At 48.7% G+C, this 21,473-nt stretch overlaps 1 protein-coding gene across 2 annotated transcripts; it reads left to right on the top strand.

Moving 5' to 3' along the window:
* Positions 1-760: 760 nt before the first annotated feature.
* LOC119957165 (acyl-coenzyme A thioesterase 1-like) lies at positions 761-20,400 on the top strand. 2 transcript variants are annotated; one of them, XM_038784954.1, is made up of 3 exons: positions 761-1,351; positions 17,215-17,417; positions 19,634-20,400. In XM_038784954.1, exons 1-3 carry the CDS (start codon positions 787-789, stop codon positions 20,222-20,224), a joined length of 1,359 nt encoding a protein of 452 aa, XP_038640882.1. In that variant the 5' UTR covers positions 761-786; the 3' UTR covers positions 20,225-20,400. The 2 variants fall into 2 exon arrangements, with proteins under 2 accessions (XP_038640882.1, XP_038640890.1); XM_038784962.1 differs by lacking the exon at positions 761-1,351 and adding an exon at positions 8,711-9,273.
* Positions 20,401-21,473: the final 1,073 nt, after the last annotated feature.

Below are 21,473 nucleotides of genomic sequence, written 5' to 3'. Positions count from 1 at the left end.
ATTCTGTGATTGGTTTCTGGGTGAAGATCTGGTACGATTCTGTAATTTGGTTTCTGGGTGAAGATCAGGTTAGATTCTGTGATTTGGTATCTGGGTGAAGATCAAGTTAGATTCTGAGATTTGGTTCTGGTTGAAGATCAGGTTAGATTCTGTGATTTGGTTTCTGGGTGAAGATCTGGTACGATTCTGTAATTTGGTTTCTGGGTGAAGATCAGGTTAGATTCTGTGATTTGGTATCTGGGTGATGATCATGTTAGATTCTGTGATTGGTTTCTGGGTGAAGATCTGGTACGATTCTGTAATTTGGTTTCTGGGTGAAGATCAGGTTAGATTCTGTGATTTGGTATCTGGGTGATGATCATGTTAGATTCTGTGATTGGTTTCTGGGTGAAGATCTGGTACGATTCTGTAATTTGGTTTCTGGGTGAAGATCAGGTTAGATTCTGTGATTTGGTTTCTGGGTGAAGATCAGGTTAGATTCTGTGATTTGGTCTCTGGTTGAAGATCAGGTTAGATTCTGTGATTTGGTTTCTGGGTGAAAGTCAGGTTAGATTCTGTGATTTTGTTTCTGGGTGAAGATCAGGTTAGATTCTGTGATTTGGTTTCTGGTGAAGATCAGGTTGGATTCTATGATTTGGTTCTGGGTGAAGGTCAGGTTAAATTCTGTGATTTGGTTTCTGGGTGAAGATCAGGTTAGATTCTGTGATTTGGTCCTGGGGGAACGTGAAGCTGCATTTCCCAGGAGTGTTTGCCAAGAGCTCGGAGCATGCGCAGTGGGGAGCGCCCATGTTGTCGGGCTCGATGCTGTCGGCGGTTCTGCTCCGGGTGTCTGGCAGCCGTTCCCTCCTGCGCCGCCCCCTCCCCCTGCCTCAGCGAGCCGCCATGGCCGTGAGTGTCCAGCTGAAGCCCAGCCCCGACTCCCTCTTCGATGAACCGCTCCGAGTGCGGGTGAGCGGCCTCGCCCCGCTCCAGCAGGTCACTATGAAGGCTTGGCTCCGCGACGAGAAGGAGCAGCTCTTCCGCTCCTCCGCCTTATACCAGGCGGACGCACACGGCCACCTAGACCTGGCTCACTCCCCGGCCCTGGGCGGCCACTACACCGGCACACAGCCCATGGGGCTCCTCTGGTCGCTCAGCCCCCACACTCCTTTCACTCGCCTCGTCAAGAAGGACGTGGCCTCCGCTCCACTCCCTCTCCACATCGAGGTCTTTGATGGACACTGGAGCCTGGAGCAGCTCCCACAACAGCCCCTGGCCACTTCTACCAACCAACGTTGGTTCATGAAGAAAGGGGTGAGCAGGATCCCAGTCAGAGACGGCAGGGTCCGAGGAACCCTCTTTATCCCACCTGGTAAGGCAGTAGCTGTAGCAATTTGTCTTCTTGCACAAGTTATTAATAATAATTGTTATTGTAATAAGTAGGCTGCATTAACACTGTAATAAGGTTACTGTGAAAATCCCCTAGTCGCCACATTTCTGGCACCTTTTTGGGTACACCAGGGAGAATTCTGAATCTCCAATTCACCGAACAGCAAGTCTTTCAGGATTTGTGGGATGAAACCGGAGCACCAGGAGGAAACCCACGCAGACACAGGGAGATCATGCAGACTTCGCACAGACAGTGACCCAAGTTGGGAATCAAACCTTTGACCCTGACACTGTGAAGCAACTGTGCTTGCTACTGTGCTGCCCATATTCGTTTGCATTGATTTTTTTTTTGTGTATTTGTGCTTGCTTTCATCCAGAATGACAAGTAGGTTGAGTTGTTTGTCAACACAAATTGTTGACATTTCTCTTTTGGTCTTGATTGTTCTGTTTGTTCTGTGGTTGAAGAAATAAATGAGCGTGACTTCCAATTTCTAAGGGAGTTTAGTGCTTGAACCTGTGTTCATAGGATAGTTATAAGAGCCATATGTCTAATCGAGCCCATGCTAGCTCTCTGCATGAGCATTTCATGTTGTCCCATTCCCCCACTATTCGCTGAAGGGTCATCGCCCTGAAATGTTTACTCTGTTTCTCTCCGCGGGTGCTGCTTGACCTGCTAAATTTCCAGAATATTCTGTTTCTATTCCAGTTCCCTCCCCCTTTCCCTATCACAAAATGATACAGTGCAGAAGAGGTCCTTCAGCTCATTGAGTCTGCACCGACTCATGAAAAACACCTGACCTGCCTACCTAATCCCATTTGCCAGCATTTGGCCCATATCCTTGAATGTTATGACATGCCAAGTGCTAAACCAGGTACTTTTTAAAGGATATGAGACAATCCGCCTCCACTGTCCTCCCAGGCAGTGCATTCCACACCCTCTCCACTGTGAGTAAAAAGATTTTCATCAAAACCCACTCAACCTCCTGCCCCTCACCTTGAACAACCCAAACAACAACAACCTCTTTTTATAACTTAAATGTTCCATCCCAGGCAACATCCTGGTGAATCGCCTCTGTTCACCCTCCAGTGCAATCACATCCTTCCTATAACCAGATTGCACACATTACTCCAGCTGTGGCCTCACCAAAGTTCTATACAACTCCAACATGACCTTCCTGCTTTTGTAATCTATGCCTCGATTGATAAAAGCGGGTGTCCCATATGCCCTTTTCATCATCTTATAAACCTGTCCTTCTGCCTTCAGAGATCTATGGACAAACACACCAAGGTCCCTTTGATCCTCAGAACTTCCCAGTATCAGTCCATTCATTGAATACTTATCACTCTCACTTTTCAGAGTTAAATTCCATCTGCTACTTTTCTGCCCATTTGACTATCCCATCTATATCTTCCTGTAACCCAAGACACTCAACCTCAATGTTAATCACCCGGCGTCATCATCAAACTTACTGATCCTACCCCCACATAGTTATCTATGTCTTCATATAAATGACCAACAATAGGGGACACAGTACAGAATTCTGTGGTACTCCACAGGACACTGGCTTCCAGTCATTAAAGCAGCCATCTGTCATCACCCTCTGTCTCCTACAGCTAAGCCAATTTTGAATTCTTGAATTCGCCTTATCAAGTTCCTTTGTATCCCATGTACATTTGCCTTCTTTATAAGTCTCCCATGTGGGACTTTGTCAAAGACTGTGCTGAAATCCATGTAAACTACATCAACTGCACTACCCTCACCTACACACCTGGTCACGTGCTCAAAAAATTCAATCAAATTTGTTCGGCATGACCTCCCTCTGACAAAGCCATGCTGACTATTCCTGATCAATGCTTGCCTCTCTAAGTGGAAATAGATTCTCTCCTTCTGAATTTTCTCCAATAGTTTCCCTACCACTGACATGAGATTCACTGGTTTGTAGTTCCCTGGCTTATACCTAAAACCTTTCTTAAATAGTGGGACCACGTTTGCTGTTCTCCAGTCCTCTCGCACCTCCCCTGAGGACAGAGAGGAATTAAAAATTTGGATCCGAGCCCCTGCAATCTACTCCCTCGTTTCCCACAGCATCCTGAGACACCAATCATCCAGACCTAGTCCACTTTTAAGCCTGCCAACTCCTCCAAATCCTTGTCACCCCTACGACAATTTGCTCAAGAACCTCACAGTCTCTCCCCGAATTCTATATATATATGTATATATATATATATATATATATATATATATATATACATTGCTCAAGGTACCAAACACAAATTTATTCTTTTCAAGTCATGATTGAATCTCCTTCCCTCAATCACTCAGTAAATGCAAATTGTAATTATGTGCCATGTAAGCCCGTTATTTTCATGTCACCTTTGCTTTTTCTGCCAATAACCTTAAATCTGCACCCTCTGTTTCCCAATCCTTCCACCAATGGGATCATTTTTCCTTTATCTACTTTTATTCATTAGCCTACCTGCTGCAGAGGCATATGTCCATAATATCATCGTTGTAGAGACAAAAAACTACCCTCATTGTCAGGGAATCATTCACCATTTGAGAAGGAACACTCTCAGAAATGAATGCTTGTTTTTAGGAGAAAACAGCTATTTGTCTGAGAAAGCCCACGTAACTGTCAATCGTCATTAAACTTCCTTTAGTAAGATTTCATCAGTTGGAAATTGGGTTTATTTAACATTCTCCCGAACGGAACTTCTGGAAAAATTTCCAAGTGTTCTAGCAAGCGGGAATTGCTGCGAATTTCCCGGCTCTCGGCCAATGAAATCGGCAACACAATTCAACGTTAATTGGTCCACACAATGAGCCCTCACTGGCTTTTCATCCCAAATGCCAGCTCGCCAGCTGAATCGCCGGGACCGTGCTCGCCAGCCCTGCTAACAAGGTCAAGCTGCACTTGCTCAGCCAACCCAAGCCAGCACGCAACAATGGCGTCAAGGAGACCAGCCCCATGATTCGGGAATGCTGACCTGGGGAGGCTCCAGGGTGCAGTGGAGGCCAGGAGGGATGCCCTGTTCCGCCGATTTTCCAGAGGGTGAGCCACTGCTTCCTGGGATGAGGTGACGGTAGCAGCACTCAGCACGGGCAGTGTGACCAGGAGGACTAGCCTGCAGTGTTGGAAGAAGGTCAACGACCTACACCGGGCTCCACTAGTGAGTACACCAATAGTACCCCCCCCCTCCCCCACCAAAGGGAGCATCCCCACCCTCTTCTCCCCCCCCCCCCCCCCCCCCCAGGTCACCCCCAACCCTCCCTCAATCCCCTGCCCTCTTCAGCACTCCCTCCACTCACCCGTTTAACAATCCCTCCACCCCAACCCTCCCTTCAACCCCCCCCGCCAAACTGTGAACCACACATGTGGCTAACGATGCCCACTCGGTATCTCCTCAGGAAAAGCTCTCCCATAATCGTTGGTGCAAGACCAGGGGTGCCGGACTTGAGAATCCTTGCCTCCTTTGAGGAGCAGGCCATTGAGATGACCGGTGTGGCCGAGGACAGGGTGGTCACCAACGCAGAGGCTGGCAGATGCCGCAGAGGTGAGGAACCACCAGGCTCCACCTGGAGGTCCTGTCAAACGTGAGTAGTAATTGCCTTACTGACTGACCCTCCCTCCCACTAACCACATGTCCATTCTCCCGCAGGTCCAGCAGCCGACGGCACGGACCCATCCCGGGCGGCACCCTCTCCTGACTCTGAGGAGAACACCTCGGAGGAGAGCTCCGAGGATGAACCTGTTATAGTCACGGCACAGCTGTTATCCCTACACTCCACCAGCGCAGTTACACACACCTTGGTGGGAACTGTTACTGGACAGGCTTCTGGGGTACAATCTGGTGAGCATCACACTGCTGCTGATGCGCATCTGGTGGAGGCAGGAAGCCCCAGGCAAGATAACAGTTGGAGGTCTACTGGATCCCTGGACCCAGCTGGTTGCCAGCCTGATCTGAGCCTCTGGAACAGGGTTACCTAGAGCTGATGGAGATGTTTGGGAGCAGCTGGGACATTCACAGGGAGATTTTAGCGACATTCCAGCAGATCCGTAGCCGCTTAGAGGAGTCCCAGAGACTACAGATGCAGGAGATGGTGCTGACAATGAATGGCACCGAGGCCAACACTTGTTAGCGTTGCGAACGCAGTGGGTAGCCTGGTACACGACGTTGACACCATGAGTGAAGGTGTCCATGGCGTTGCACAGTCGGTGACGGCCATGGCTGAGGGTCCCAACAGAATCCCTGCCTCGCTGGGGTATGTGACCCAGTACCAGACCGACCTTGTTTGAGATTCTGCGGGACATGCCCTGCTGTCAGATGGGAATGGCCAAGACACTGCGGAATTTGTCCCAGTCGCATGTAGGCATTGCCGAGGCGCTGTAGAGCATGGCCCCATCACCGAGGATATCGACATGATGATGCAGACCATGGGAACTGCCAGGGCTGGCAGAGCCAGTTGATACAGGGGCAGCCAGCGCTCGATCCAGCTGCCCCTCCGTCCCAAGGTGAACCCCAGTGCCCTATGGGCACGGACTGGGGTGTTGCTTGCCAACCCAGACACGGGGTGATGGTGGCACCAGCCTTCCCGAGTTCCACCCCTCTGATGAGGCCGCGTCGCGGGGTCAGCACACATGACAGGGTGGCACGGCTGTGCTTGTGCCTTCAACAAGTGAGCCTGGGCCCTCCTGCCCCAGAGCCTCCCACAGGATGCCTGCCAGGAGCATCGAGGGCCATGGGACGAGGTAAGCAGTTGGCTGCCTCCGCCTCGTTACGCTTAAGTGCGAGTGTAACAAGGCCGGAAGATCGTGCTCACTGTGTTTACCACCCCTCCCCACAAGTTGATAGTATCTTATCAAATTTCTTTAATTTTCAAGGCCTGTTGCTTCATTTCAAACAAGTTTCATCTCTGAATACTATACCCGACAATGTGGAAAATTTTACAACTATGGCTGAGCGGAGTCTGCACGTTCTTCCGGTGTCTACGTGGATTTCCTCCGGGTGCTCTGGTTTCCTCCCACAGTCCAAAGATGTGCAGGTTAGGTGGATTGGTCACGCTAAAATTGGCCTTAGTTTCCAAAAAGGTTGGGTGAGGTTACTGGGGATTGGGTGGAGATGTGGCCTTAGGTGGGGTGCTCTTTGCAAGGGCTGGTGCAGCCACAATTGGCTGAATGGCCTCCTGCACTGTAAAATCTGTGTCTATGGTTTTGTTCAACCTGATAGTTCTATCCTGAAAAACAAGATTACTACAGAACACTACGCGTTCATCCAAGTTTTACCAGAAACCAGCAGTTTTCCCATCAAATTGTTTTCAAACTGAAAGCTAAACAGTAGAAGTAGCATGTTTGAGGCTTAAAGGATTCCACAATCAACAAATCAGCTCCCAACCTAATTCTGTCAGTAGCTCAATATTCCAGTACAAAAAAAAGGCTGAAGCATTTGCACCCATCTTGAGTCACGAGTTCCTTGTGGAGCATCCATCTCTGCCTCCTGTTATCTTGCTACGGTCCCCAGCATCATAGATGCCAGTCTTCAGCTAATTCTTCTTGGTTCATGTGAGCACAATGAACAGGAAAGACCATGGCCCCTGCCATCCTGGCTGTATTGTTGAAGATTCTTGTTCCAGAACTCATTGCAGCCCTGGCTAATACAACTACAAGACTGGCATCTATCCGACAATGTGGAAAATTGTACAGCTATGTCCTCTGCACAAAAACAGGACCGATCCAATCTGGTCAATTACTCCCTCATCGGTCTGTTCTAAAACTTCAAGAAAGTGATGGAAAGTCTTGTTGATAGTGCTTTCAAGCACCACCTGCATAACAATAACCTGCTCACTGATGCTCCATTTGGATCCCACCTCATTGATAGCCTTGGTCCAAACATGCTCAGAAAGATGAATTCCACAAGTGAGGTAAGAGTAACTGCCCTTGACATTAAGGAATCTGGATCAGTGGGAGACTCTCCAATGTATCAGTCACATCTAGCACAATGTAAAATGGTTATGGATTTTGGAGGACAAAAATCAGCCCCAGGATATCACCCAGGAGTTCTGCAGAGTAATATTCTAGGCTCAACTATCGTCAGCCGATTCCCATGATGTTTCCCCCAACAAGGTCAGATCTTGCACTTGGACAGCTTGTGCTGATAAATGGCAAGTGGCATTTGCACCACAAAAGTGCCACTAAATCTCCCAACAACAATGAATGTAAGCATATTTTCTGATATTCAACATTGATGAATCCTCCACCATCAACATCCTGGATGTTTCCATTGATTAGAAACTGCAGCAAGTAACTCACCTCCTGATTCTCCAAAGCCTGCCCACAATCTACCAGCCACAAGTGTTTTTGTTTTATAAATTTAAAGTATGCAATTCATTTTTCCAATTAAGGGGCAATTTAGTGTGGCCAATCCACCTACCCTGCACATCTTTGGTTTGTGGGGGCGAAACCCACGCAGACACGGGGAGAATGTGCAAACTCCACACGGACAGTGACCCAGAGCCGGGATCGAACCTGGGACCTCGGCGCTGTGAGGTCGCTGTGCTAACCACTGCACCACCGTGTTGCCACCTCGTACAAGCCACAAGTGTTATAGAATACTCTAAACTTGCCTGGACGAGTGCAACTCCAACAACACTCTGAAAGCTTCACACTATCCAGATCAAAGCAGCCTGCGTGAGTGGTACCTTAACCACCAGCGCACATAGCAGCAGTGTACTATTTACAAGAGCAACTCATCCAGATGCTTCAACATCACCTTCAAAATCCGTTACCTCTATTACCTAGAAGAACAAAGGCAAGAAGCGCAAGGGAAAACCACCACCTACAAGTTCCCTTCCAAGTTACATCATCATGATTCCCATATATTGCTGTCCCTTTACTGTCTCTGGGTTAAGATCTTGGATGATCCCTGCACCTCCTCCCCCACCATTTCTGGGTGTAGCTGCACCGTATGACTATTGATTCAAAGCATAGCTTACCATCAAAGACCATTAGGGATACTTTTCACAAAATAACTATTTTTTAAGTGGGTCTGGTCAACAACTTCAAAGAAAGTTGCCACAAAATCTTGAAATCACTGAGGGCAATTTAGATGTGCTACATCAAAGGGCTATCTTATTGTTCAGCAGTAGTGATGCCAGCAAACAAGGTAGGCAACAAATCACATCAAAATACTCACTCACCTCAAACCAAGAAGTTAAAAGCATTGAATCCCTTCAGATTGCAGAATAAATTGTTAGATTTAAATCTGAAATAAATTTTACTAAAAAAATCATTTTTGCATATTGTGCAGAAATTTGACCTCCCACAAAAATAAAATGAACTTCTTAAGGGGAGTGAGACTGTTTACCAGTTAATAATGAACTTTGTGCACGGTTTAGAAACCCAATTACACCTCCTTCAACAAAGTGTCACTTCTTTCTGGATTTTTACAGTAACCCAAACAGCCTAAGGGTGGAAGTTCTCATCAGTCAACTTGCATAGAGTGCAGTCTGGAGGTGTCACAACAGCACACCCTCTGGAAAATCTCAATACTATATAAAATATTCTCATACCTGGTAATGTGTTCCTTAGGAATGCCACAACTGATGGTATTCCTGTATGCATCCAGAAAGCAGGCTCTGCCTACAGTCCACTCCACGATCCTGTCCAGGACCATTAAATTTAACTCCTATCGGGCTATTTTACTTGCCTTTATAGGGGGAGGGGTGCACCAGAGCACCCAGAAGAAATCCACTCAGATATGGAGAGAACATGTAGACTCTGCACAGACAGTGACCCAAGCCAGGAATCGAACCTGGGTCCCTGGCACTGTGAAGCAACAGTGCTGACCATTGTGCTACCATGCCGCCTCCATGGCTGACTACAGAATGCCCAAGCAGGTCTTCAATGGGTAACTATCTCGGAAAACAATGTCAAGATAGCCAGTACAAGGGATATAAGGACACCCTTAAAAGAGCCTTTTAAGAGCAGTGGGTAGCATCCTCTGATGTTAGTTTCCCTGCTGTTTGACCTTTCACATCTTTTGTCCTCTCTGGGGACTGCCATTAGCACTCTTTCCCCTTGGTTTCTGTGGCCATTAGCACCTGGTTTCCCTGGGTTTCTGTGGCTATGACTCATCTTTCATTCTCGCTCCACAGTATAAATATTTCCCACTTTCTCTGTTAGCTTTGACAAAGAGTCATCGGACTCGAAACGTTAGCTCTTTTCTCTCTCTACAGATGCTGCCAGACCTATTGAGATTTTCCAGCATTTTCTCTTTCGTTCCACCTACCCTGCACATCTTTGGGTTCTGGGGCAAAACCCATGCGAACACAGGGAGAATGTGAAAACTCCACACGGACAGTGACCCAGAGCTGGGATCGAACCTGGGACCTCGGCACCGTAAGGCAGCAGTGCTACCCACTGCGCCACCGTGCTGCCCTAACCCCACTTAAGCCCACACCTCAACCCTATCCCTGTAACCCCACCTGAACTTTTTGGACACTAAGGGCAATTTAGCAGGGCCAATCCACCTAGCCTGCACATCCTTGGACTGTGGGAGGAAACCGGAACACCGGGCTGAAACCCACGCAGACACGGGGAGAAAGTGCAAATTCCACACAGACAGTGACCCAAACAGGGAATCGAACCAAGGACCCTGGTGCTAACCATTGTGCTGCCATGTCTAACTCCCCACATAGTTCACTCACCAATCATGCCTTCAACTGTCTAGGCACAAGCTCTCAAATTTCCTCCCTGAACCTTGTCAACTCTCCTTTGAAGACACCCCTTAAAAGCTATGACTAAACGTTCAATCACATTTGAACAACTCCTTTGGTTCAAAGTCAAGTTTTATCTTATTAGCATCCTGTGAAATGCCATGGAATGTTTCCCATATTAAGCTACTTTTTTTTAAAAACAAGTTATATTTTATCCTTCCTTGGCTTTGAATAATTTTCTAAGAATATTCTATTTTTTTTAAAATAATTTTTTACAGAAAATATAAAAATATAACAAGTAGTAATATGCAACAAACTGCCCCATAACACCCGCCACTCCCCCCAAACCTTAACAACACATGTATCCCACCCCCTCCCCCCACCCCAACAAGAGAACTTAACCATAAATTAAAATTAAATAAATCAAATTTAAATAAAATAAACAAACATAGTCATCGTCCCCCACCCCCCCGGGTTGCTGCTGCTACTGTCCCAGTACCCTATCGTTGAGCCAGAAAGTCGAGGAAAGGTTGCCACCGCTTAAAGAACCCTTGCACCGATCCTCTCAGGGCGAATTTGACCTCCACTAGCTTAATAAAACCCGCCATGTCATTGATCCAGGTCTCCACGCTTGGGGGCCTTGCATCCTTCCATTGTAGCAAAATCCTTCGCCGGGCTACGAGGGACGCAAAGGCCAGAACACCGGCCTCTTTCGCCTCCTGCACTCCCGGCTCTACCCCAACCCCAAAGATCGCGAGTCCCCAACCTGGCTTGACCCTGGATCCCACCACCCTTGACACCGTCCTCGCCACCCCCTTCCAGAACTTCTCCAGTGCCGGGCATGCCCAGAACATATGGGCATGGTTCGCTGGACTCCCTGAGCACCTGACACACCTATCTTCACCCCCAAAGAACCTACTCATCCTCGTCCCAGTCATGTGGGCCCGGTGCAGCACCTTGAATTGGATGAGGCTAAGCCGCGCACACGAGGAGGAAGAATTAACCCTCTCCAGGGCATCAGCCCATGTCCCGTCTTCAATCTGTTCCCCCAGTTCCCCCTCCCACTTTGTTTTCAGCTCCTCTACTGACGCCTCTTCCACCTCCTGCATAAGCTTGTAGATATCAGATATCTTCCCCTCTCCGACCCAGACCCCCGAAAGCACCCTGTCACTCACCCCCCTCGCGGGAAGCGAAGGGAATCCCTCCACCTGCCGTCTAGCAAATGCCTTTACCTGCAGATACCTGAACATGTTTCCCGGGGGAGTCCAAATTTCTCCTCCAACTCCCCCAGGCTCGCAAACCTCCCATCAATAAACAGGTCCCTCAGCTGTCTGATGCCCGCTTTGTGCCAACCCTGAAATCCCCCATCAATGTTCCCTGGGACGAACCTATGGTTCCCCCTTAACGGAGTCTCCATCAAGCCCCCCACTTCTCCCCTATGTCGCCTCCACTGCCCCCAAATCTTGAGGGTAGCCGCCACCACCGGACTCGTGGTATACCTCGTGGGAGGGAGTGGCCACGGCGCCATTACCAGGGCCCCCAGGCTTGTATCCCCACAGGACGCTCTCTCCATCCGTTTCCATGCTGCCCCCTCCCCCTCCATCACCCACTTGCGCACCATCGACACGTTGGCCGCCCAGTAGTACCCCGAGAGATTGGGCAACGTCAGCCCCCCCCCCCCCCCCCCCCCCCCATCTCTACCCCGCTCCAAGAAGACCCTCTTCACCCTCGGGGTGCCATGGGCCCAAACAAATCCCATGATGCTGCTGGTTACCCTTTTTAAAAAGGCCCTAGGGATAAAGATGGGCAAGCACTGGAAGAGGAACAAGAACCTCGGGAGAACCGTCATTTTGACGGATTGCACTCTGCCCGCCAACGACAGCGGCACCATGTCCCACCTTTTAAATTCCTCCTCCATCTGCTCCACTAGTCTGGTGAAGGTAAGCTTATGGAGAGTCCCCCAACTCCTGGCCACCTGCCAGGTACCTGAAACTCTTCACTGCCCTCCTGAGAGGGAGCCTCCCAATTCCCTCCTCTTGATCTCCCGGGTCCACTACAAATACCTCGCTCTTTCCTAAATTTAGCTTATAGCCCAAAAAGCCCCCAAAATCCGCTAACAGCTCCATCACCCCCGGCATTCCCCCCTCTGGGTCCGCCACATATAACAGCAGGTCGTCCACATACAGCGATACCCGGTGCTTCTCCCCACCCCACACCAGACCCCTCCATCTCCCTGACTCCCTCAACGCCATAGCCAGCGGTTCAATCGCCAGTGCAAAGAGCAGGGGGGACAGGGGGTACCCCTGCCTGGTCCCACGATAGAGCCTAAAGTACTCCGATCTCCTTCCATTTGTGACTACACTCGCCATCAGAGCCGCGTAAAGCAGCCTCACCCATTTGATGAATCCCTCCCCAAATCCAAACCTCTCCAGCACCTCCCACAGGTACCCCCACTCAACTCTATCAAACGCTTTCTCTGCGTCCAGCGCCACCACTATCTCCGCCTCCCCCTCCACTGCCGCCATCATGATAACATTGAGCAGTCTCCGCACATTCGTGTTGAGCTGCCGCCCCTTGACAAATCCTGTCTGATCTTCGTGAATCACCTCTGGCACACAATCCTCTATCCTGGTAGCCAGGATCTTCACCAGCAACTTAGCGTCTACGTTAAGGAGCGAGATAGGCCTGTATGATCCACACTGCAAGGGGTCCTTATCCCGCTTTAGGATCAAAGAGATCAGTGCCCGCGAAGGTTCGCACCAGCAGGGGACCCACCAGGTCCGCATACTTTTTGTAAAATTCCGCCGGGAACCCGTCCGGCCCCGGGGCCTTACCTGACTGCATTTGTCCGATCCCCCTGACTAGCTCCTCCAGCTCTATCGGCGCCCCCAGCCCCTCTACCAGCCTCTCTTGAACACTTGGGAAACATAGCCTGTTCATGAAGCTCTCTCTCCCCCTCAGAGGTTCCGACCGGTACAGTTCCTCGTAAAAGTCCCTAAAGACCCCATTTACTTCTGTCCCCTTCTGCACTACATTTCCACCCCCATCCTTCACTCCACCAATTTCCCTAGCCGCATCTCGCCTACGGAGCTGATGCGCCAACATCCTGTTCGCCTTCTCTCCATACCCATATACCGCGCCCTGTGCCCTCCTCCACTGTGTCTCCGCCTTTCTGGTGGTCAACAAGTCAAATTTGGCCTGCAAACTGCGCCGTTTTCCCAGCAACCCTTCCTCCGGTGCCTCCGCATATCTCCTGTCCACATCCAGGAGCTCTCCCACCAGTTCCTTCCTCTCCCCCCTTTCGCTGTGGGCCCGGATGGAGATCAGCTCCCCCCGGATCACTGCTTTCAGAGCCTCCCAGACCATCCCCACCCGGACCTCCCCCATATCATTGGTATCCAGATACCCCTCAATGCTTGTACGAACCCTCTTACACACCACCTCCTCCGCCAACATCCCCACATCCAGGCGCCAGAGCGGGCGCTGGTCCCACGCCTCTCCCATCTCCAGATCAACCCAGTGCGGGGCATGGTCCAAAATCGCTATGGCCGAGTACTCGGCATCCTGCACCCTCGGAATCAATCCCCTGCTCAGGACAAAAAAGTCTATCCGGGAATAAACCCTATGGACATGAGAGAAAAAGGAATACTCCTGCGCTCTCGGTCTCCCAAACCTCCAGGGATCCACCCCTCCCATCTGGTCCATGTATCCCCTCAGCACTTTGGCCGCCGCCGGTCTCCTGCCCGTCCTTGAACTGGACCGGTCCAGTGTGGGATCCAGCACTGTGTTAAAATCTCCCCCCATGATCAGGCCCCCTGCCTCCAGGCCCGGGATGCGGCCCAACAATCGCCTCATGAAGCCAGCATCATCCCAATTCGGGGCATATACGTTCACCAGCACCACCTTCTCTCCCTGCAGCCTACCCTTCACCATGATATATCTGCCCTCCTTGTCCGACACCACCTCAGCTCAAACGCCACCCTCTTCTCCACCAGAATCGCCACCCCCCGGTTCTTCGCGTCCAATCCTGAGTGATAAACCTGCCCCACCCACCCCTTCCTCAGATGAACCTGGTCCGCCACCTTCAAGTGGGTCTTCTGGAGCATAGCCACGTCCGCCTTCAACCCCCTCAGATGGGAAAATACCCTGGTTCTCTTAACCAGCCCGTTCAGCCCCCTCACGTTCCAGGTAATCAGCCGGATCAGAGGGCAACCCAACCCCCCCCCCCCTGCCGACTAGCCATAGCTTATCAGATGTTCGCCCCAGGCCAGCACACCCCGCCCAACCCGTTCCCCATGGCGATAATGCCTCTGCTCTTCCCCACCGGTTCCTTCCTCGTCATTCCAGCAGCAACCCGGTACCACCACCCCCCCCCCCCCCCCCCCCCCCCCCCAAAAGGCTAGGACCCCTCCTAGCTGCGACGCACCCTCCATGGTACTTCCGTGAGTCAGTTGACTTCTGCTGACCCCGGCAGCTCCCGCCAAAACCTATCCCCTCCCGGCATGGGGTCATCCCCCTCTTGCCACACCTCCTTGGCACTGCTTCAGCCGCGGGAAAGAAGACCAGTAGAGGCCCCGCCCCCACCGCAAGCTCCACCCCCTGCCCCGCAGCACGGGAAACCAGAGGAAAGCCCGCGCTTTCACACTGCCACACCCCACCCTTCTGACGCAGTTCCCCAAAATCCAGTTTCACCTCAATCCCCAGCCCCGTACAGAAAAGAACATTTAAAACACAAACCCCCAACATTCCCCACCTAACCCACAACCATACCCAACAAACAAACCCACCCGTAAACAGAGCAAACAGAAAACCAGCATACATAAAACACATGTCGAAGTTAAAAAAGTTGAAACAAAACAGCAACAGCGGAAACAACGACTGCCAAATTATGTCCCCAGACCCTAGTTCGAGTCCAGCTTCTCCGCCTGTACAAAGGCCCACGCCTCCTCCGGGGACTCGAAGTAATGGTGCCCGTCCTTGTATGTCACCCACAGGCGCGCAGGCTGCAACATTCCAAACCTGACCTGCTTGGCATGAAGCACCCCCTTTGTCCGGTTGAACCCGGCCCGCCGCTTAGCCACCTCCGCACTCCAGTCCTGATAGATCCTCACTACCGAATTCTCCCATTTACTGCTCCTCTCTTTCTTGGCCCAGCCCAGCACACACTCCCGGTCACTGAATCGATGGAACCGCACCAGCACCGCCCTCGGGGGCTCATTTGCCCTGGGCCTCCTGGCCATCACTCTGTGAGCTCCCTCAAGCTCCAGGGGCAAATGGAAGGACCCCACTCCCATCAACGAGCTCAGCATCGTGGTCACATACGCCGGGAGATCCGACCCCTCCGCCAGGCCCAGGATCCTCAGATTCTTTCGCCTCGTGCGAACGTCCAGCACCTCCAAGCGGTGCTGCCACTTTTTATGAAGTGCCTCGTGCAACTCCACTTTCCCCACGAGGACCACGGCCTCCTCCTCCCTTTCAACGGCCTGCTGCTGCAACTCCCGAATAGACACCTCCTGGGCCGCCTGGGTCCCAAGCAGCTTGTTTGTAGTTGCATTCATGGAGTCCAGCAGCTCGGCCTTCAGCTCCGCAAAACAACGCAGGAGAGAGGCTTGCTGCTCCTGCGCCCACTTCCACCAGCCCTCGGGTGTTGCACCGGCCGCCATTTTGTTTTCCTTCCCCCGTTTTTTTTGGGGAGCTGCTGCAGCTTCTTTCTTCGTCCCACTCCGGGTGACCACCATATAGTGTGAGGCAAGTTCCTCCAGGCACCTTTCCCCACCGGGATGCGTTAAAATAGCGCCGTTTGGGGCCCTCGAAACGGCCCAAAAGTCCCTAAATAGCGGGAGCTGCCAAACATAAGAACATAAGAACTAGGAGCAGGAGTAGGCCATCTGGCCCCTCGAGCCTGCTCCGCCATTCAATTAGATCATGGCTGATCTTTTGTGGACTCAGCTCCACTTTCCGGCCCGAACACCATAACCCTTAATCCCTTTATTCTTCAAAAAACTATCTATCTTTACCTTAAAAACATGTAATGAAGGAGCCTCAACTGCTTCACTGGGCAAGGAATTCCATAGATTCACAACCCTTTGGGTGAAGCAGTTCCTCCTAAACTCAGTCCTAAATCTACTTCCCCTTATTTTGAGGCTATGCCCCCTAGTTCTGCTGTCACCCGCCAGTGGAAACAACCTGCCCGCATCTATCCTATCTATTCCCTTCATAATTTTAAATGTTTCTATAAGATCCCCCCTCATCCTTCTAAATTCCAACGAGTACAGTCCCAGTCTACTCAACCTCTCCTCATAATCCAACCCCTTCAGCTCTGGGATTAACCTAGTGAATCTCCTCTGCACACACTCCAGCGCCAGTACGTCCTTTCTCAAGTAAGGAGACCAAAACTGAACACAATACTCCAGGTGTGGCCGCACTAACACCTTATACAATTGCAACATAACCTCCCTAGTCTTAAACTCCATCCCTCTAGCAATGAAGGACAAAATTCCATTTGCCTTCTTAATCACCTGTTGCACTTGTAAACCAACCTTCTGTGACTCATGCACTAGCACACCCAAGTCTCTCTGAACAGCGGCATGCTTTAATATTTTATCGTTTAAATAATAATCCCGTTTGCTGTTATTCCTACCAAAATGGATAACCTCACATTTGTCAACATTGTATTCCATCTGCCAGACCCGAGCCCATTCACTTAACCTATCCAAATCCCTCTGCAGACTTCCAGTATCCTCTGCACTTTTCGCTTTACCACTCATCTTAGTGTCATCTGCAAACTTTGACACATTGCCCTTGGTCCCCAACTCCAAATCATCAATGTAAATTGTGAACAATTGTGGGCCCAACACGGATCCCTGAGGGACACCACTAGCTACTGATTGCCAACCAGAGAAACACCCATTTATCCCAACTCTTTGCTTTCTATTAATTAACCAATCCTCTATCCATGCTACTACTTTACCCTTAATGCCATGCATCTTTATCTTATGCAGCAACCTTTTGTGTGGCTTAGCTCCGCATAGCCGCAACCGGAAGTCTCTAAGAATATTCAATTGGTCAACAAATGGTCCTTTCTCCGTGGCACTTTGCGGTACAAAATCAATTATAATTTTTGAATTTTGCAGGTGATGGCCCATTTCCAGGGATCATTGATCTATATGGGTCAGTTGGTGGGTTGGTGGAACATCGAGCTAGTCTCTTGGCGAACCATGGATTTTTGGTGCTGGCTTTAGGATATTTTGGGTTTGATGACCTTCCAAAGGACTTTATCAATCTTGATCTGGAATATTTTGAAGAAGCTGTGAACTTCTTGAGACAGCAGCCAAAGGTAAGGTGTTTAGCAGATACAAGAGAATGTATGAGAAAGTAGAGAGCAAGATCAACTGGGTCCATAAAGCTATGTCCCATTCAGACACAAGGTAACTTGTATATACACCGACAAAAACACCTTCAGCCAATTCCCAGAATGTGGCTACAAGGGCAAGACAGAGGCTCAGAATCCTGCAGCACGTAACTCGACACCTGACTCCCCAAAGCCTGTCCACCACTTATAAGGCACAAGCCAGGGGTGAAATGGAATACTCTCCACTTCCCTGGTAGAACTCTCGAGGCTTGACACAGATAAAGCAGTTCCTTCACTGTCGCTGGATCAAAATCCTGGAATTCCTTTCCTAACAGCAAAGTGGTGTACCTATAGCCCATAGATTGTATTGACTCACCAGCACCTTGTTGAAGGGCAATTAGGATTGGCAATAAGTGTTGGCCTTGCCAGCAATGCCTACCCCATGAACAAATATTTAAGAAGTGGCAGAGATGGGGGAATATTAGCTACAAGGTTACTTTGGAGAAGCTGAGGCTGCTCTCCTTGAAGCAAAGGAGATTCAGAGGAGATTTTATACAACCCCACATTCCATAAACAAATTTTAAAAAGTATGGGTTAATGCAGTGTTCTTCAAACTTTTTTTCCAGGGACCCATTTTTGCCAACCGTCGCGACCCGCGCCGGCCGACCTTCACGACCCCCACCAGCTAACCTTCGCGACCCATGCCGGCTGACCTGCACAACCCACCATTTTCTCTTACCTTGTTTGCTGCTGACAAAAATGGAGGAAATGGTTTTGGGTCCCTTTTGCCCTCGTACACGCTCCTCCAATGGAACATGTTGGATGAAGGTGAAGCCTTCCGGTGTCGGAAAGTATGGAGTTTCCATCTGTCCAAAGTTCTGAATTTTTTTCCTTCAAAATGTTATCAAATAAAAGGCCCCGAACTTGTAAAAAAAAATTAAATAAATGAAAAAATAAAAATTAAATGAATAACATAAATGAATAAAACCCCTCCCCGAACATGTAAAACAAAAAGCTGCGACCGTTTTTTTAAAAAAGCAGCTGCACTGCGCATGCGCGCCCGATCATTGGTGCGCATGCTAAAAACTATATAGTTTTGCGCATGCGCACCGATGATTGGGCGCTATGCGCAATGCGGCCGATATTTTAAAATATATTCGCAGCCGTTTTGAAGGCCGCTTACAGCCGGCGTTATAAAAAGCCGGCTACTGCGGCTGATTCGCGCGATCGGGAGCATCGCGAAGGACAGCTCCGCGACCCTCCCGACACCCACCTGCGGGTCGCGCCCCCGAGTTTGAAGAACACTGGGTTAATGTATTTGGTAAAACTCCAAATCTGAAGCTTTTTAACAAATTTATATTGAAGTACTGAAGAGTGTCCATAGGAGGAGGCAGAATTTAAAACTACACCGAGGCTTACAGAATTGAATTTATTTCCAAAGAATGATAATCTTTACTGTCACAAGTAGGCTTACATTAACACTGCAATGAGTAACTGTGAAAAGCCCCTAGTCGCCATATTCCGGCACCTGTGTCCGGTACACAGAGGGAGAATTCAGAATATCCAATTCATCTAACAAGCATGTCTTTCCGGACTTGTGGGAGGAAACCAGAGAACCCGTAGAAAACTCATGCAGACACAGGGAGAACATGCAGACTCCACACAGTGACCCAGGCCGGGAATTGAACCTGGGACCCTGGAGCTGTGAAGCAACAGTGCTACCCAATGTGCTATGTGCCGCCCTCTAGGTGATTGAGAAAGATTTAAACATTTTTAAATAATGTAGATTTAAACAAGTGATAACTGAGAACGTATAGAAGTAAAATTACAAAAAATCCAGAGAAAATAAGGACGATAGTGAGGAGGTAAATGTTTGCAATTGTTTATCAATTTGGAAGTTGAACATATTGTTTGCTTTCCTAAAAAGTTTGTAATGTCGGAGTGATGCCATTTTATTTCACACCTGCCGAGCACTTATTATGTAAATGCAGTCCAGATTCACCTTGTCAACGGATTAAAGCAGAGTTTTGTGCTGGACTTCAGGATTAGTTGCATAGGCAAAGGAATAATTATCCAGCTCAAGCCTGTCATTCCATTTTGTATCCAAGGAAGGAAAATATTAGATACAACTAAACATTTGCTTTTGCTTAATTTATTTGAAGCAGTTGTTGAATTTTTCCATTTTTATGCATTTTCTCAAGGTTATAGGTCCTGGAGTTGGAGCAATAGGAATATCTAAGGGAGGAGATCTGGTCCTGTCGATGGCCACATTTGTGCCTCACGTGACAGCAGTGGTTAGTATCGGTGGATGCAATGCAAACACACTAGGTAACTTGCATTACAAAGATATCACTCTTCCTGGCCTGGGCATCTCCATAGAAAAAATCAAATTTCTAGAATCCAAGTTGATTGATATCTCCGAGGTGACAAATAATCCAGTGGATGAAACTAATAAAGATTGCATTATCCCAATAGAAAAGGCTAAGGGACATTTTCTGATTGTGGTCGGAGAGGATGACAAGAATTGGAGAACTCCATTCTATGCCCAGCAGGCTATTGAGAGACTGGAAGAAAATGGCAAAGAGAACTATGAATTTATCACTTACCCTGAGGCTGGACATCTGCTGGAGCCATCATATTTTCCATTCTGCTCTGCCTCTTTTCATCGGTTGGTGGGACAGCCGGTGGCATGGGGAGGGAAAATGAAGCCACATGCATTAGCCCAGATAGACCTATGGCCAAAGATTCAGACATTTCTACGAAAGCATCTTGAGAATCACAGCAAGTTGTGAAACTATTCAATATTCCCAAAATTGGGGAATAAATTTACTCAATTTAGATATGCAGAAACTTGTAATTCTCTTCCAACACAGTGTTGTAATTTTTACCTGCCAATTAATAATGCTTTTCTGTACAATATTTTAATAGGGAGAAATGATTTTTCTAATTAAATGTGAAATTTTCTGCATACCCATCTTCATTTTTGGTTTGCTTCAGGATTATCTGAAATTCCGGTTTGTACTTGAGATTTTGGACCTAAAGATTTGAGAGTGGCAAAAGCCTGTGGCTTTTTATCTATTTAAAATTAATTTTTAAAAAATCACAAAAGTAGCAAACACAGAAACATACAGTCTCCGCTATAAACCTGAAAAATGCCAATTAAACAGTATGCACTATTAAAGATTCAAAATACCAGTATATAGTATATACCAGTATATAGTCTATTGTTATTAATTAAAATAACACTATTATCTCATCTCATCTGTCCATAAACAAAAAGGTGTTTGATTTGTTTCCCTCTTTATAAGTGGTGGCGTACTTCCCTACCCTTTGGTTATTGTGTGATCCAATTCTCGAGTAATAACCCCACAATAAACTTGAGATCTGATGAACTCAAAGGGTTAGCTTATTTGCACACAATCCGTGGGAGGAGGGTCGCAACATTATGTCCACACTCAGACAATAAAGAGAGAGATAGAAGAAAAAAAGGATTAACAATTTAAAGGCCACAGAAAAAGTAAATATTGGTTCACATGCGATCCAAAATCAAAAATTCGTAATCACGAGTTGAGGGGCTGAAAACTGATGTAGAATTCTCTTTTCCAGTGGTGTTGACTTCACTTGATTAGATAAGCTTAGCGATGAATCAGTCTTGTAGGCAATGGTATAGAAGTTCCAGCAGAAGCACTATGGATGATTAATTTGATTTACTGTCACGTGTACCGAGATACAGTGAAAAGTATTGTTCTGCATCCAGTTCATACAGGTCATTCCATACGTGAAAAGAATCCAGAGGACATATAAATGCACGATATACATTGACACAAGCAGCAGGTGAAACATATGGGGCGCGATTCTCCCAAAACGGGAGAAATCGTAAGGCTGGCGTCAAACCCGGGCGGGTTTGACGCCAGCGCGCCCCTTCCCGACCGGGAACCGATTCTGGTCCCCGGTCGGGGCTAGCAGCCCGACGCCGTAAGCTCCGGCATCACGGGCTTAACGAATTTCGTTAAGCCCGCTTGCCGGAGTTAGCGCCGGCTG

The sequence above is a fragment of the Scyliorhinus canicula genome, chromosome 2 (genome assembly GCF_902713615.1).
Source record: "Scyliorhinus canicula chromosome 2, sScyCan1.1, whole genome shotgun sequence".
NCBI lineage: Eukaryota > Metazoa > Chordata > Chondrichthyes > Carcharhiniformes > Scyliorhinidae > Scyliorhinus > Scyliorhinus canicula.
Note: the sequence above shows the minus strand (reverse complement) of the source record. Positions and strands in the feature narration are given on the sequence as shown.

Bases quoted from the DNA above. Each gene is read 5' to 3' on its own strand.
- LOC119957165 (XM_038784954.1), top strand. From the start codon at position 787: ATGTTGTCGGGCTCGATGCTGTCGGCGGTTCTGCTCCGGGTGTCTGGC. The intron at 1,352-17,214 runs GTAAGGCAGTAG...TGAATTTTGCAG, and splicing joins AACCCTCTTTATCCCACCTG to GTGATGGCCCATTTCCAGGG. The intron at 17,418-19,633 runs GTAAGGTGTTTA...CATTTTCTCAAG, and splicing joins TCTTGAGACAGCAGCCAAAG to GTTATAGGTCCTGGAGTTGG.